This window comes from Anopheles nili, chromosome 3, assembly GCF_943737925.1.
Source record: "Anopheles nili chromosome 3, idAnoNiliSN_F5_01, whole genome shotgun sequence".
NCBI lineage: Eukaryota > Metazoa > Arthropoda > Insecta > Diptera > Culicidae > Anopheles > Anopheles nili.
This window is the reverse complement of record NC_071292.1, coordinates 1,737,548-1,754,350: the sequence shown is the minus strand read 5'-3', so window position 1 is coordinate 1,754,350 and position 16,803 is coordinate 1,737,548. Positions and strand designations below refer to the sequence as shown.

Here is a 16,803-nt window from a genome sequence, read left to right as displayed (position 1 = left end):
CAATATAGATTATTTTCTCGAGTAATGTTTAATTCGTTTGAGTCTTGAAGGTAAGAGCATAAACTTTGCTGCTTTAATTTCAAATCGAAGCTGCAGTGTCAAAGAGAAACAAACAAGAAGAAGAGGTCATATGATCACAAATATTTTCCTATATTTGTAGAGTTTGTTGCGAAGAAGTGAAGTGTTTTGTGGTGTTTCGTGTTCAAAGTTGATCGTACCCTCAGATCTGCTTGCTGATCGTATTTTGCCAACATGACCGACGTCCAGGATATCATGTCATCGCTTCCAGATGATAAAATCGGTAAGGGAACTTGTTTGTATAGAGCCACCTTTATTTTTTCGCTATTTATGATTCTCTGAATCGTTACCCGTGATTACTCTAATCGATATTCTAAATTGATTCTTACCATTAGTTTCGGATTACATGGCCTAGAAAATATTACCAGCGTGAGCTCAAATATGCTTGTGTTTCGAAAAATTTCATCTTTTGAAAAAATGAGCTTTGAAATAAGCATATTACCTAAGCTAAATCTACTTCCATCACGTGACTTACTTTTTTTATTTCTTTCACAGATATGATTGCTGCGACCAGCGTTTTGCAGCAACAGGCCGGGGACATTCGTCAAACTAAACCGAACTGGTCTTCTTACATGCAGTATGTACCCTTAAAACATATTCCAATTGCGTCATTATCACCAACTTTGTTTTCTTTAGATCGCAAATGATTTCCCAAGAAGACTACGCTTGCGTCAGTTTTTTGGACAAAGATAAGAAGGCTCAAGCCCAGTACTTGCAGGAAAATCCTGCACAGTGTGCTAAAACGTTGCTCAACATGCTCTCGCATGTGTCGAAGGACCAGACGATCCAGTACATGTTGGTGTTGATAGATGATCTTTTGCAGGAGGATCGGTCGCGCGTACAGATCTTCCACGATTATGCCAATAAGAAGAAAGAGAGCGTCTGGGCTCCGCTCTTGAATCTGCTCAATCGACAGGACGGTTTCATTGTTAATATGGCTTCTCGTGTTGTCGGCAAGCTGGCCTGCTGGGGCCAAGAGCAGATGCCGAAATCCGATCTGCACTTCTATTTGCAGTGGCTGAAGGATCAGCTGACCGTTGCTGTGAGTATTCAAATATCACTCAATTGTAGCGTTCTTCCCTTTTGGCATGAGCTACTAGAAATCTACTAATGTTTTTGTGTAAGGAATTATGCGTTTGTGAGTGAGCGATTCCCTAACTCTTTCCAAACTAAACCTTGGTGGGGTTGATCAATTGTTTTTCTAGTCTCTGATTAAGCCGAAGATATGACTGCATTGAGATACTAATCATAAGTCCGCGATTGTTTTCAATATGCAACTGTTCTCTAACAACTTGTAAGATTGCTTATTATTGTGATTGGGCGAAATGAGAGTTTGTGTTGGGTGGCTGCTTGAATGGAAGCAAAATCAATGTAAAAATCCCTGATATTGATGCTATTATTTTACAATCTATTAAAACTTAAAACAACTACCACTTCGGGGAACAATATGAAGGCTCGAAAATTATTGCATGAAATGGAAGAGGCGGAAAAAAAGCGACTAGCAGAGGCGGCCGCTTCGCACCATGGCCATCACGGACATGGACACCTGTCGCATCATGCAGAGGCGCAGCATCAGAACAGTCATCATCATCAGATAGCCGAGCGATACCGTGAAATATCCAGTGCAATCGACGATCCTCAGAGAGGTTCTTCGAAGGAAGATCTACATGTGACTTTAACGGTAGTCGAAACGATGAAACATGCAATGCACAGTGCTCATGACTCCACTTACTGTAATCTTATTGGCGTTCCGTCGAAACAGATTCATTCACTAGAACTAGAACACTTTGTTAACGTATGAAACTCTGGAAACTCATGCCTTACTAAACCTCTTTCTGATCATTGTGTTTCGCTATATGTATTTCATTTCATGATTGTAATCAAATGTTGTTTTAGACAGATTTAATTAACTGGAGCATTTATCTTACTTTAAGAACAACGAATACATTCAATCGGTGGCCCGTTGCCTGCAAATGATGCTGCGTGTGGATGAGTATCGTTTTGCGTTTGTTACTGTAGATGGAATAAGTACACTAATTAGTATCCTTTCGTCAAGGGTCAATTTTCAGGTAACATCAACCCTCTGACAACATTGTTTTTTAAATTAGACTAACATTCTTTAAACATTCGGTTACACAGGTTCAGTATCAGTTGGTGTTCTGTCTGTGGGTGCTTACGTTCAACCCATTGCTGGCAGAAAAAATGAATAAATTTAACGTAATTCCTATTCTGGCTGACATCTTGAGCGACTGCGCGAAGGAAAAGGTGACCCGTATCATCCTTGCCGTTTTTCGCAATCTGATCGAAAAGCCAGAGGACTCCCAAGTGGCAAAGGAACACTGCATTGCCATGGTACAGTGCAAGGTAATGAAACAGCTGACGATTTTGGAACAACGTCGTTTTGATGATGAAGATATTACTGGAGACGTCGAATTCCTGACGGAAAAGTTGCAAAATTCAGTACAAGATTTGAGCTCCTTTGACGAATACGCTACAGAGGTAAAGAGCGCACGTCTCGAGTGGTCCCCGGTGCACAAATCGGCCAAGTTCTGGCGTGAAAATGCTCAACGCTTGAACGAGAAGCAATATGAATTATTGCGTATTCTCGTTCATTTGCTTGAGACTTCTAAGGACCCTCTGGTCTTGTCGGTTGCCAGCTACGACATCGGAGAGTATGTTCGTCACTACCCAAGAGGCAAACAGTATGTTTTATCAGCAACACAACAGAGCATTCAAAACATAAATTCTACATATTATTCCATTTCTTACTTTTTTTACAGCGTTATTGAACAACTAGGAGGCAAGCAGTTGGTTATGCAATTGCTCGCGCACGAGGATCCTAACGTTCGTTATGAAGCTTTGTTAGCAGTGCAGAAATTAATGGTGCACAACTGGTATGTTTCTATTATGTGTATGTCGTTGGTGATGTAGAACAAATAATTTTTGTAACGTTATTTTAACAGGGAATATCTCGGCAAGCAGTTGGAAAAGGAGAATGAGAAAGCTCCGCAGGGCAGTGCTCCAATCAGCGGAAAAGCCTAATTGTTCAAATAGATCTACAAGCATGGCAATACATATAAACATACGCGATTATACACCGTTGTAGACACGAGAAAAACGCATTCCATTCTTGGACAAATTTGATTAGGCGATATTGCGAAAACAAGAGCGATATAAAAGTAGATATAATCCAACAGCCGACAACAACGCTTGCGCCATGCTGTTGTGTACGTATTCAACACGTGTGTAAATAAAGTATTCTCTGGCAATTATATTAAAACACCCTCCCAGCATAACATCAGTTCTGATAGGGCACAACCTGAAGGGTGTTTAAAAAATTGTTGTTAGATTTGTACCGATTTATTTGCCCAACTAATAACTTTTCTTCGATGTATTATTATTCCAAGTGTTATGTTTTTGTTTCTTCTATTAAAGCTTATTCAACAGCTTTACTTCACTCGTCGTATTAGGAATAAGAGATCGTTTTCCTTAAAATGCAACATACATAGAACAACTTCCGCAAGTAAGGCATTACGATAGATGTATTAACTGGAAATAAACCCTAAATAAACATCTAAATGAACAAGTTTTAGTTAGTTTCGCTGGACAAATAATCTAAAGAAAACAGCCAATTGGCAGTCAATTTTCAGCATTTATTTAATCTTTCATAAATATTCTTTACATTTTCCTTACAGAAAACAAATCAAGAAAATCAACTAATTGTGTAATAGAACACTCTTTTCCGTTCAACAAGTATATTTATATCGCACTTGCAACATGCGTACTTCATTTGTCACTGTCAATGTATTTTCCCTCACCGTTCGCTTCATATTATTTTCGAATAATTCTTATAACACCTCGTATATACGCTATGATTTTCCCTGGTTCTCGTAATTCGTTAATCGTTTTGACCAACCGAGAACTAAGCAAATATCGTCACACTTTACAAGATGACGAATTTACTTGAGTTTTACTCCTTCTGTACGACAGCGTGCTAGTCATCATTGCACAATGTGAAGCGATGATGTATTTTCGAGATAATCTTCCTTTAATATTGCTTCCAGTTAAATTATATTCTGCGCGAATATGAACGATGCACATTTCTGTGCAAACCCACTTAATGAGTAACAGCATTTTAGCGGTGTCTTTCAACATTACTGATACAAAGAGAAATAAACGCATATATAGCTTCTGCATTTCACCCTGAAGTAACTTCGTTCAAAGCTCTACTGCCCAAGGTACAGAATGTAATTTTTTGTAAGCCTGTATTACAACTATAGCTCGAATGCTTCTCCGGAAATGTAATTTCCAAAATCATACACATTCGTTGTTCGCGCGAACATATCCTGTGTTTTCCATTATTGTTCTCTTGATTTTGCTCCATGAATCACACACAACGAACACTACTGTTGATCTAGGACGGTAATTTCAATCGGAGGTATAAACCGCCAAACATGTGATGCACTTTCCGGACCTGATCCACTCATCAAGGTTACTCCACCCGTCTCATCCGTTCGTTGGGCGGTCGGTTGAAGTGTCGAACTGAGTGAACGACATTGAACATCAGCTTTAAACCGACCCGGAGTGAAGAAAAGAACCGAGCATTTGTGGAAGGCCTTCTCGTCTTTGTTCAGTGATGGAATAAGTATGCTGGAAACGAAGAAACATGATAGTAACGAATATTTAACATCAAACTTTTGAATTTAACGTATTCACTTTCGGTGAAGCACTCACTGATTAGGACCCGACATGGTGACCCGCGTTTCCAGGCGATAATTTTGAGCGCCATTTTGATAATCCTGATAGAATTGCACGGACAGTTGTACCTGATGCAACACCGACGCCGACAGATTGCAGATGCTAATACTGAAACTTAGAAATTGCCCAGTAACGCACGTTACTTCTGATTGCGGTGCCACCATCTGCTCGTCAACTTTGATCTCTGTTAGAAATAAATTCGAATGTTGCTTATTCAATTGGATGGTATTTTAAATTTTAGGTTCATTGTACGAACGAACTTACCCCATTCTAGCGGAGGAACTGTAACCAGGTCGAGCATTGCTGGAGACAGAGTGATACCACGCAAAGATGCCAAACCGTTGCAATCAATAGCGGGGAGTGACCATTTAAGATTAACATGTTCCGAAATATGCTCAGAGCAAACGCGCTCGGTCAGATCTGAACTATCACTAGTACTGGTACCTCCAACCCCACTCATGATGCTGGGCATGTGATGATCAGCCGTGCTACTGCCAATCGAATGATGCGGATGCTGATAGTGATGGTGGTGATGGGCATGATGGTGATGCTGCTGCTGGTGCTCGGAAACTGCTGCAAATATTCGTTCTAGAGGACATCGTTGTACCGGAACGGGCACACGGCAACTTTCCTTAGCCTCGATGAGTATTGTTTTATTAGAGGTATAGTTTAGTGACATTTCTTGAGCTGTTAAATTCACCACGTCCAGCACAAGGTAGAATTGCGATGGTCTATAAACAATTGTTTATACATTACATTAATGTTTATGCTAATGTTTAAACAAAACATGTTCATAAATGAAAAAAAATTATCTACTTACAACTCTGCAGACAAAACGTCCCAGTTTGTAATTTGCGCACTCGGTAGCAGCTCGACATTGAACGAAATTGCACTCTGGCGACAGAAACCTTCTTGCAGCCCTTCTCCACCGGAATATTTGAACCGCAATTGTGCGTCCAACTGGCGTGGAACGTGTCCTGTCGAAATACCTACACTCAGCGTGGCCAGCGACGAATGTCCAGAATGCGACGAACGAAAACTAGAAGTTAGTAGTTCATTCCGCCTGTGAGTGTTGGTTGGTGAACTTATCCGACTCGGAATACTGGGATTACCACTGCCACCGGAAAGCAATCCAGTCTGCATTGCAAGAGGTGCACCACCGCCATGCGACACGGTGAGGCTTTGCGGTCCAGCACTGTTCATTCCATCTGGATTGATAGAATTCGCGTAGCCACCAACCTGACCAGGTCCGGCCGTGACAGCTCCTAGAAAATCAGCCTCGCCAAAAATGACGAGTTTGAAATCAATGCTCTGGCCCGGTTGAATTGGAAGCTTCCGTTGCAGCTCATCTGTTTCCAACTGAAAAATACGATTTTGCAGGGAGGTCTCCAGCGTGGAGTGGAACGTGGCATCGACGTATTCGATCGCAATATTGCTCGTATTTGCTAGCGTTATTGTACATTCGCCACTTTCACCATTGTACAGCGTTATGCTAGCCGATGTGGTGACAAAGTCTGCATTGGGCATACCACTAAATGTGGCGGTTTGCGGTAAGCTTGTCTTTGTCTCCAGCTTTGGCAATGCCGGAATGATTTTAACTTTGTAGCATGGCGGCAGGTGGCGTTCCTTTCGATGCTGCATATATTTCAACCGGCAGTTGGACTTCACTCCCAAGGTGTGAGTGCTAAAGCCTTGAATTTCAAGTTCACCACACTCGATTGAAGTTCCGTGCAGCGATACGTTCGTTGGAGCGTTAGGCTGTAAGCTAACAGTTTGCGGAAATGCTTCAAATACCACTCCTGTCGTTAGTAGCCGCATGTCTGTCACCTGCATCTCGAAAGGTAGCGGATTCACGAGAGTCAAGTTAACCTCGCACACGTCATGCTGAACCCAGTTGAACGTAATTTTGCTATCATCTTTCTCCACTCCCCGACGATCCAGTGAACTGAAGTGAATCGGCGTAAACAGAAAAGGTCCGCTGTCGACCTTATTTACGACTATCTTTACCGGTTTCAGATGAGGCGCCAGATCCTTCACCAACAACTGGGTACAGCGAGGCAAGTCGGTCAAGTTGGCGGGCGGAATTACAATACCGTTTTCCAGTACCAGCGGGACAGGAGCTCCTTCACATTGCGCGCTCAAATTTTGCAGCTGAAGTGCCATTTCTTTCTGTTCCTGAGTAGATAAATTTTTCCACATAGTTTGCAGCAGAAAAGTCATGTGTCGAGTAGCTAATGCCGATTGTCCTAAGCGCCGAGCGGTGCCAACAAGCTGCTGTAACAAATCGATCTGTAACACCGGCCATCCCATGCTATTTTCAATCACTTCATTCGGTTCCAGTGACAACTTATGGCCAGAAAAACTTTCCAACATTAACCGATAGCTCTGTCCCCAGTCCGGGTTGCTGTTGCTCTGAGCAACGTGCCGCCAAGCTGCCAATCGCTGACAAAATGCCGCCTTACGATTATAGCCGATCTTTTGGTACAAATCCGTCAGTACCTCAAACCGGCGAACTCGTTGCTGTTCAGTCATGTTGAGATTGATATACAACACGTTTTGTAGAAACATGGCCACGTCCAAATTTTTCCCTTGCTCAATGCATATTCGGGCTGCCTTGAGTGCCGCTTCAGTTTCGATGATACCTGCGTTTCGATACTTGCTGTAGTTGATGATGGCATCGCGGTAGCGCACCGTAATTTCCTCCGGCTGTAGAATATTGCTGGGAAATTTTGGTGCGGAACCACTCGCCTTGTTCAATAAGGATCCTGAATCGGAAGAGGAGCTCCCACTAGCAGTTCCACTACCTGCGGAAGCGGAAGACAAGCTCGAGCTAATAGACGATGCTGACGAGTTCGACGACGCCGAAGTTTTATCGGCATTCAATATCGTTGCCGTGTCGGATGAGCTGAGATTGATCACCATATCTGATTTTTTGTGCTTCATCGTGGAGCCATCGCCATTGTAGCTCCCGGTGTATAACTGGTTGCGAGCAAGATTGAACTTTTGAGGGGAGGAAGAATTCTCTTGCAGACTAGAGTTTCTTTGTATAGACATAGTATAGCGAAAGTTCGGGTACAGTAATATAGCCGAGGCCGCACAAAGCCCTTCATTGGCAGCCCCCAACCATAGCGAGTCACTTATGGCACGTAAAGTTTCGCTGGCGGCATGAAAAAAATTTAGAGATTCGGCAACCAAGCCCGCCTGCAGTGTCAGATCCCCGAGATGCTTTGTCATGCGTCCGATGCAACGTTTCTTGTTGTTTCTACTCTCCAGGTCTAATCCAACGAAATCTTTCTTTTCGAACGGAGCCAAAAGCAACGGTGCCTTCTCCAGCTTTTCACGGGTCTTCTCCATGCGCTTCAATTCCAGTATGTAGTAGATGGAAGTAATAAACTCCGAAATCTTTGTTTCCAAATTGCTGCACTGATCATTTTCGGGATAAAAAAAGGCTCGACTTTTGAAATTGCTTGGCGTTTGAAAGCATTTTTCGATAGACGCTCCAGCTTTTTCATCTGGACCCTCTGTGCTTCCATTATGCTTCTGTAGCTCGTCCGTGCTCGGTCCAAACAGCAAACATCGAGAATCAAACAGGGTATGCGTGTACTTTACCTTCAGCGACTCGTGCACGCGACATAACTCATTCAGCTCACTTTGAGCATCGAATTTCCCTACCGTAATCAACCCCAGCAGCCGACGATGGGTTTGAAAATCTCCCCAATCATTGTTTTCCACTGGATGATCACGTATGTACCGTACCCAGATATCTCTGGTAGTGCCCGTCGAATCAGCTAAAAGATGTTAATAATTAATTGTTTAAGTATGGCACCTCATGTATATAATATTTACCAGGAATTTTTACATTGTTGACCCGCTGTACGCGTTCGAAAACGCGCTGCAAAGACCGTGGTTTCGAGGATCCGATTCCTCGCACCAGTATTAACAAACATCCATGGTGATAATGATGCTGCTCATAATCTGGGTGCGCCATAATCGGATCTCCAGGCCCTTGCGATAACATATAACTTACTGAGGATCTCATTTAACCCTCATTTACTAGCTTAATTCCGCTTGGTCGCTTCTTGCGCTTACAATCTTTTTTTTAGTTTATCCATCCAAGAAAAGCCACCCCCAAATCATGAACTGCTAGATACTACACTAAGGCGATTTCTCTTCATTCAGGACACCACATCATCTTTCCTCTGATACGAGTGCATCTTGTTTCAAACTTATGCGCCAAAGGTAATCACCATCATGGTCCCTCTCCAGATTGCGTTTCCGAGCACGAACAGAATTGTAGTGTATCACATACAGCCACGAATTGTACTTGCTGCTATACGCGTATGACTATAATTTAATCGAACAATTTGGAAAGTTGCAAAATGTTTTGATAACGTTAACAGTGTGTTGACATTCGCCTGACGTGACAGTGTCAGCAAAGCTTGAACTTTCTGTACTAGTTTGAATTACTTTCTATTATAAAATAAAGCCAATAAAATAAAATCCAATCAACATGTGATTAATTGAATAACACATTTATTTCAACACATGTTTTTTTGCATAGCAATCGACATTATGCAATGGTTTATAACACATGAAGTAATCACCCAAGTCACATAAACATAATCATGACGTGATCCCCATCGTTGAAATAAACGAGCGCGAAGAAGAAGTAAGTTGCCGCAAAATTCTAAATACACAACAGCTATGCGCTAGATTTATAACACTGCAAATTTATACTTGTTACAGATTAATTACATTATTTAGCACAGAAGCTTTAAGTATAATATCACAAAAGTGAACTATTTGTAAAGTGATTGTGAAAAACGTAACCTATAATGTACAATTTTTGATATAGTTAAAGCATCTAAATAGTGAACTATGAAGATTTTTCAACCAAGCTGGGTACATCACGATGGTATGTATGAATAAATCGGCTCTCCGTTAAGGCTTTCGTTTGTAACATCTGTTATTTCTTCAGAGAAATCCATTTTCTCTATCGACATTCATCCAAGTGGCGAAAGATTTGCAACCGGTGGACAAGGATGTGACTCTGGGCGTGTGGTCATTTGGAACATGGCCCCAGTCTTGAGCGAAGAAGCTGAAGCCAACAAAAGCGTGCCACGAGTTCTTTGCCAGATGGACAATCATCTTGCATGTGTCAACTGTGTCCGGTGGTCAGGAAACGGTCTTATGTTAGCTTCCGGTGGCGATGATAAATTGGTCATGATATGGAAAAAAACTATTAGCGGCGGCGGAGGCATTGGTGCTTTTGGCGGAGGAAGCAAATCGGTGGAACATTGGCGATGTATTTCCACACTTAGAGGCCATGCAGGAGATGTGCTGGATTTGGCATGGTCGCCGCAAGATCGATGGATTGCTAGCTGCAGTGTCGATAACACCATAATTATTTGGGATGCACAGCATTTCCCTAAAATCGTTCATGTCCTTAAAGGTCACACCGGATTAGTAAAAGGCGTAACTTGGGATCCTGTGGGAAAGTTTATCGCATCCCAGAGCGACGACCGATCGTTAAAAGTTTGGAAAACTACCGATTGGAGTTGTTTCAAAACAATAACGGAACCCTTCGAAGAGTGCGGTGGAACGACACACATTCTACGCTTGTCTTGGTCACCGGACGGTCAGTACCTAGTATCTGCTCATGCCATGAACGGTGGAGGCCCGACGGCTCAAATAATTGAACGCGATGGCTGGAAGTGTGACAAGGACTTTGTTGGACACCGAAAAGCGGTCACATGTGTGCGATTCCATAATGCAATCTTGAAGAGGTCAGCGCCAAAAACAAACAAATTACAACAATACTGTTGCCTTGCCGTAGGAGCACGTGATAGAAGTCTCTCCATCTGGTTGACGGCCTTGCAGCGACCGCTAGTGGTTATACATGATTTATTTCAGGATTCTATACTCGATCTATCCTGGAGCTGCGATGGTTACACCCTGCTAACATGCAGTGGCGATGGTCATATTGCTTGTTTGCAGTTTACTTCTCAAGAGCTGGGCACCCCACTTTCCGAAGAAGATAAAAACATTCTCTACCAACGTATGTATGGAAAAAATGCCAACTTCGACCTTACAGTACAGGCCGAGAAGGAAATGATAGTAGAAAATTCGGATTTTCTGAACGTTTCAAAAAGCAATCCTGTACCACCTTCATTAATTCCCCAACAGCAAAATAACGGCATGCTAGCTAAATTGCCTAGCCAACCGCCCATAGCCGGGGTTATCCAGTCTTCGTCTAGTCTCTCAGCTCCCATCCCTATTTTAAAACAAATCGAAACGAAAACGGCGGACGGCAAACGAAGAATTACTCCTATGTTCATCCCACTGAACGATGATAATGGAAATAATTTGCTTTCTGCCAACATGCCGTCTTCTCTGGAGTTCGGTAGCAAATCGAGCGGGACTTTGTCCAACATGGAGATGAAACCAATTTCCAATGATGAGTCAAACATACCTCCGTCGATGAGCACTCTGCAGGAACCCACGGAAACTCCTTCGAAATTAGATAATCGGCTCAAAAAAATTGTCACAGAACCTCCACAGAAAGCTGAGCCTTTGGTACAATCGACAGAGAGTACCAATGGATCGATAATTTCTCACCCTACTCTCAATCAAAAGCTAGTTGACCGGACACGACTGCCATCATATTCAACTGGTAAAGCTGCCGTGTTACAAGGCAACTCTTTCAAAGCATTTGGAGAAGTAAGGGTTCAGATACAAAATAACAGCGTCAAGACATCGTACGGTACGCTTTGTCGCGTGGCAGCAATGTGCGTGAATGCGCAGCGTGTAGAGAGAAAGATCTGGGAGACTGTCATCGGTTCTCCAGTAGTTTGCTTCGCCATTTGTGCGAAATATGCAATCATCTGCAGTCAAGACCACACCATACGCTTTTTGGATATAAAAACAGGAACACCCGTCTTTCCGGTACTTTGCCTGACGAGTCCGGCCGTACAGAGCGCATTTGTAAGAATATTTGTTAATTTTTATTACATTTTCTATCATAAATTGTTCATGACAAACTCGATGCGATGATCTTCTTGCAGAGTTCAAACTCAAAACTGGCTGCTGTAATAACTGAAAGTGGGATTCTACGCATTTGGAATGTTTCGGAAAAGGCCGTGTTTCTTTCAACAAACTGTTCAGAAATTATGACCGGGAGTACGTTGGAAAGGCAATTAAAAATGTGATAAGACGTCATGAGTGCTAACCATTTTCTGTGCTTTTAGGTTTCGTCACTATTCTACACGTGTCCGATCAAGGAATGCCCTTCATAGTTCTTTCGAATGGGTCTTCTTACTGTTACTGTCGAAAGCTAGACAGCTGGCTGTTGATTAACTCCTCCGATCCCATAATACGTCATGGATTGATCGGAAATAAAGCCAATGCCCCAGTGCGCAACATTAAAATGTACCCATTGTCGACAATACAATCCTACGGAAGCTTGTCCGGGCCTAAAACCAACAGTTTCTCCGAGTTGTGCGTATTTATTTAGGAAATTGACAAATTGCCAATAATGACTTATGTTAACTTTTCCGTTCCAGACACTCGTCATCGTGGCAAACTTCAGCAGCGATAGCGTTTATCGAAAACCAAATTAAGATTTGTGAAATGATTGCATCTCCGCCTGAATTGAAGTACTGGTACTCAATGCTGGGCTTCCAATTAGCACTTAACGGGAGTGAGGAAAAGATTCGACAAGTTTTGGATGATCTGTTCGGAGCTTCACACAATTTAGACACGAGAATGGGAGAAGATAATGATCCGTCTGTGCTAGGAATTTCGAAACACATATTCATGGAGGATGTATTAAACCACCTTAAAACCCAGACAAAATGGCAACGCATCTACACGGAGTACTTAGACCAGTTGAAATTCTTGAAAGAGCGAGATGGACGGGATAAACCGTTGATGGAGTAGACAAATAAAACCATCTACGTCAGCCTTTGTGAAGCTTATCTTTACAAAGCTTTTATTGTCACAATAAATCATTTTAAATTATACTTCATAACAAAACAAGATAGAAGGTGATCCGATAAGATAAGGTATATCTGCGCTGGTTAGTTGATAACTACGTTAAACGATAATATTCTCATCTGCATTTTGCTTGTGCATGTTGGGTGCATTGTGTGTATCCCGAATTTTGTATAGATTTACCATGTGGTACTACTTGTTCAAAAATGTACGAGAAAAGGCGAGGGGTAGTAGTTTAAATAGAGACGTTACCAAAACCCTCACAGGAGAAGGCTTCACTAGATAAATGGGGATATCTTTTGTACTAAATTCCGACAAAGTCTGGCGACAAGTTCCACAGGGAGCTGTAAATTCAGCTTCCTGATAGGCCGCAACCGCTACGGCTGTGAACTAAAAAAACACCAAATTAGGAAAAGGTGTTCGATGATTTAACCGATAATATTACTGATGCTCTTACCTCACGATGCCCCTCGCTAATAGCTTTGCAAACGGCTGTTCTCTCCGCGCACACCGTCGGACCGAAAGCCCCATTTTCCACATTGCATCCAGTTACTATTTCGCCCGATGTCGTTCTCAAAGCTGCTCCCACAGGAAAATTACTATATGGGCAGTAGGCGTTGTCGCGAACTTTAATTGCTGCTTCTAGCAACTCTTTCACCGACTCATCTGAAAAGACCCCATTGAAACCATATATGTTGATCCTTATGCGTCTTTGGCCACTCACCTAACGACGAATATTCTACTATAGTACGTCCATCTACTGCTCCATTAACGTTATTATTCATTGTGTAATCCTTTTCCGTTTAATGGTCAAGTTTTCACTATGAATACGAAGCGAATTAAGTATGCAAAAATAGTAAACAATCCTGTTGACGTTTAACTGACCTTATAAGGTTCTCGAATAAATACAAACTCCAAATATCGAGCTATATTTATTGGTCCCTTAGCTGTGGATCAGCTGATCTTATCGCATGTCAGCAAACATAAAAAAGGATTGTATAAATCGTTTTTAACAGAACCATTGCGATAGACACAACGATAAGAAATAGATGGAGTTTTCTAATATATCTCATGGCACGAACAGTGAAGCGGTGGTAGACACAGAGTAAAATTTTAGAACTTAAGATTTTAATTCAAGAATACTGCAAGTCGTTCCGTTTGAGAATGAGAAACAAAAATTGCGAATCCTTTTCAAATTGCGAATTATTTTCTTCAGTCACCATATTTAGGCTTTAGTTTACCAAAATTATTCTTTATTCTATTTCCATTAAATCACCCACCGACGTGTTTGGTAAACCTTGTGTTTCAATGTACTGTGTTTTGAAATCCGACGGCTTTCGCTTCATAATTTTGCATATTGACTCTAGCATTTCCTTTTTGGATACCTCGTGCTTGGATCGGACTCCCCAGCTTACGAAAACAACTTCATCACTCATTCCTTCCATCGATTGTTTGAAACGCATAACATAAGCTTGTTTTATGAAGCTTTCAAATATCTTTTTTGGTTCTCCGAAGTATGAATGTTCCTGCTGTTCTTCAATACCGATCGTGTGGAGAAATTCCCAGAGCAAATTTTCGGGAACAATTCCATTTTTCATATATATGTAACCCAATACAAGGAACAGGAACGTGAACTTTCGTTGATTGCTTTCGTTTAACTCTAGCAGTGAACCTGGTTCTAAGGTAGAACAAAGAATCATGGTTTTTTGACTCTTACTTTCAATTTCTATCAATTCATATCCGTAGATCTGCAAAAAAAAACAATTTGTTAATGAGATTGTAACCCAAGGGAGCGAAAAATGTACCTCGCGTAAAATATCGATGACTTCAGGTATTATTCGATTGTACAGACGAATATCTCCTTTAAGAGCGATGTTAATAATATCCGTTCTCTTTATTACCGCCTTGTTTATCGATAAATTAAGTATCGTTTTCACCATGTTAACTATTAGGTGGGTTTCAACTGGTGATTCCAATGAATCAGATGACTCCGCGAACAGACTTTGTGATTGAGAAGCACGAGGCATTTTGGTTTGTTTCGTAGATGATTTTATCGAGTAATATTTGATTACAATGGTTTATGATTCAATTAAAATATATTTTAGAAATAATCAACATAGATCCCGCCACAATTGTTGTTACGATAGGAAAAAGATGCTTCTCTTCGAATTGTTGACAAAACTTGCTCGAACACGTGCTGTCATTAGTGTCATAAACATTTTATCTGTCGTCAAATTTTATTACAACTTGCAGCACGTATTTTCAGGTTCGCATTTTTCTTTCGTTTGTTTTCCAATTGCAGAGAAGTTAAAACTCTTTGCTTCTTGTATTTCGCAGAATACAAAACATGGCTTCTTTGGCAAACAAGGGATCGTCGCTTGTCTCGAGTAAGTAGCGCCATATTATGATACAGTTTACTTAGCTTCCATAGATTGGGCTTCAAACCCACAACGGCAATGAAGGTTACATAATTTTCCCATGATCAACACCGGTTCCTTATATTTTTGCTTGATTTATAGCGCTGATGACCCAGGCGCGTCCAAAGTTTAACGTATTCATGAAGTATGCGAAAGTAGAACTTACTCCACCTAGCCCCGGGGATATTCCTGCCATTCGTGACGGCATCGCTCGCATCGTATCGGGGGCCCGCACGGGAGCGTGGAAGAATATGACGGTCCGTGAAGCCTGGCTCAACACCTTGATTACTATGGAGGTGTGCTTCTGGTTCTATGCTGGCGAGTGCATCGGCAAGCGCCACCTGGTTGGATATAAGGTCTAATGCTGTTGTTTTGTGGTGAATGATTAAGGGATGGTGCAAAAAAGTAGAAGCTTCAGCTAGAAAAGGATACAACATCAATTCCTGAATAATGAATCAGTAACACTTATTCTCAAACACGATTAAGGCGTTTTTATTTAATAATCATTTTTAGTTAGTTCGTGAACTTGATGAAAACTGTCTAAATAAGCCTTCCAATCTTCAATAGTTTCTTCCGTAGTGAGCAGCGACCAGTTCGGCGAGGGCTCGTCTGCAGAAAGCCAATTGAAATCATCCAATGTGTTCCAGTTGTTGCACGTCAAGTCCAATCCCGACAGATTGAAGTCCTCCTCGATGTTCTGATAACGATAGTTATACCGTGCCACTCGTATTCCGTTGCAATCCTCTATGATCGCCCTCGATGTGACGGTCAGATACATATCACATTCTCGAGAACGGTGGCAGCGTAACTGCTGACATGCGACAACGAATTTGCATCTTGTACAATCATCGAGGAATATTGATCGCGCCGTAGGACCGCATACCACGACACAATTGTCTAGCTTTGCAAACTGCAACGATCCCGGATGACCTTCGATACGTAAGAGACAATTCCTTAACTTTGAGGCCGTTATTGTTTGGTCGTTCACTGCAGTTAAAGGTAGCTCAAGGAGCTGATTGACTCTATCCGTAAAGGTCCACCGGATGTGATTATCCTCCGAGGAATTCGTCTCTTGTTTGTCTTGCGTCGCGGTACTGCTTTTGGCGTCTTTTTCGTTGATTATTTTGACAATTTTTTTGCTCTTAAAACCGAACTTTTTCTTGGGCAACAGTTCGTTTCGCAATGTATCCAACAGTTTACTTAACTCATTTATCGTATTCTGGCAAACTTTGATGCGATACTCGTTTAGAAAAAAAGTAGAACTAGAGAGATATCTTTGCAGTTCATAGATTTCGTTTTGACAATCAGCAAATACTTGTGCTTTTTCATTACTGCTGGATACGGTTTCAAGTGTGTTCCGGATTATTTTTGCTTTTTCTTCAAAGGATATCTCAAAGTATTGTAATGCTTCTGTTGAGTCAGCTTCCTTCAGCCTCTCCAACTTTGCTGCTTGAATGTGCATTTCACGCTCTTTGTGTCGCCGGTTGAGTAATTCAGTTATTTTTTCCTTTCCATTCATCGTTGCGCTTTCTATCAAATCCTCCATAATGATACTTGT

General features: G+C 41.7%; 7 protein-coding genes across 8 annotated transcripts; 3 read left to right on the top strand and 4 right to left on the bottom strand.

The window, feature by feature from the left end:
* Nucleotides 1-162: 162 nt before the first annotated feature.
* On the top strand, nucleotides 163-3,601 carry LOC128725241 (V-type proton ATPase subunit H). Of its 2 annotated transcripts, XM_053818968.1 has the most exons (8): nucleotides 163-301; nucleotides 574-655; nucleotides 715-1,120; nucleotides 1,532-1,759; nucleotides 2,013-2,147; nucleotides 2,218-2,780; nucleotides 2,859-2,972; nucleotides 3,042-3,601. In XM_053818968.1, exons 1-8 carry the CDS (start codon nucleotides 253-255, stop codon nucleotides 3,118-3,120), a joined length of 1,656 nt encoding a protein of 551 aa, XP_053674943.1. In that variant the 5' UTR covers nucleotides 163-252; the 3' UTR covers nucleotides 3,121-3,601. The 2 variants fall into 2 exon arrangements, with proteins under 2 accessions (XP_053674943.1, XP_053674944.1); XM_053818969.1 differs by lacking the exon at nucleotides 1,532-1,759.
* Nucleotides 3,602-3,734: 133 nt separating this feature from the next.
* Nucleotides 3,735-8,875, bottom strand: LOC128725240 (protein brunelleschi). The gene is made up of 7 exons (XM_053818967.1): nucleotides 8,683-8,875; nucleotides 6,076-8,624; nucleotides 5,657-5,973; nucleotides 5,400-5,567; nucleotides 5,101-5,327; nucleotides 4,813-5,020; nucleotides 3,735-4,728 (listed from the first exon to the last, which is right to left on the bottom strand). Exons 1-7 carry the CDS (start codon nucleotides 8,873-8,875, stop codon nucleotides 4,482-4,484), a joined length of 3,909 nt encoding a protein of 1,302 aa, XP_053674942.1. The 3' UTR covers nucleotides 3,735-4,481.
* Nucleotides 8,876-9,714: 839 nt separating this feature from the next.
* On the top strand, nucleotides 9,715-12,860 carry LOC128722811 (protein HIRA homolog). Its single transcript, XM_053816492.1, has 5 exons — nucleotides 9,715-9,751; nucleotides 9,815-11,820; nucleotides 11,901-12,015; nucleotides 12,084-12,333; nucleotides 12,399-12,860. The coding sequence occupies exons 1-5, from the start codon at nucleotides 9,715-9,717 to the stop codon at nucleotides 12,772-12,774; spliced, it is 2,784 nt and encodes a 927-aa protein (XP_053672467.1). The 3' UTR covers nucleotides 12,775-12,860.
* Nucleotides 12,838-13,672, bottom strand: LOC128722812 (cytidine deaminase-like). Its single transcript, XM_053816493.1, has 3 exons — nucleotides 13,553-13,672; nucleotides 13,286-13,494; nucleotides 12,838-13,218 (listed from the first exon to the last, which is right to left on the bottom strand). The coding sequence occupies exons 1-3, from the start codon at nucleotides 13,611-13,613 to the stop codon at nucleotides 13,021-13,023; spliced, it is 468 nt and encodes a 155-aa protein (XP_053672468.1). The 5' UTR covers nucleotides 13,614-13,672; the 3' UTR covers nucleotides 12,838-13,020.
* A 409-nt stretch (nucleotides 13,673-14,081) lies between these two features.
* On the bottom strand, nucleotides 14,082-14,855 carry LOC128727716 (non-structural maintenance of chromosomes element 3 homolog). Its single transcript, XM_053821654.1, has 2 exons — nucleotides 14,634-14,855; nucleotides 14,082-14,576 (listed from the first exon to the last, which is right to left on the bottom strand). Exons 1-2 carry the CDS (start codon nucleotides 14,853-14,855, stop codon nucleotides 14,082-14,084), a joined length of 717 nt encoding a protein of 238 aa, XP_053677629.1.
* A 212-nt stretch (nucleotides 14,856-15,067) lies between these two features.
* On the top strand, nucleotides 15,068-15,720 carry LOC128727353 (ATP synthase subunit g, mitochondrial). Its single transcript, XM_053821257.1, has 3 exons — nucleotides 15,068-15,094; nucleotides 15,166-15,215; nucleotides 15,348-15,720. Exons 2-3 carry the CDS (start codon nucleotides 15,176-15,178, stop codon nucleotides 15,605-15,607), a joined length of 300 nt encoding a protein of 99 aa, XP_053677232.1. The 5' UTR covers nucleotides 15,068-15,094; nucleotides 15,166-15,175; the 3' UTR covers nucleotides 15,608-15,720.
* On the bottom strand, nucleotides 15,720-16,791 carry LOC128727352 (tubulin-specific chaperone C). Its single transcript, XM_053821255.1, has one exon. The coding sequence runs from the start codon at nucleotides 16,789-16,791 to the stop codon at nucleotides 15,742-15,744; it is 1,050 nt and encodes a 349-aa protein (XP_053677230.1). The 3' UTR covers nucleotides 15,720-15,741.
* Between the last annotated feature and the right edge of the window lie 12 nt (nucleotides 16,792-16,803).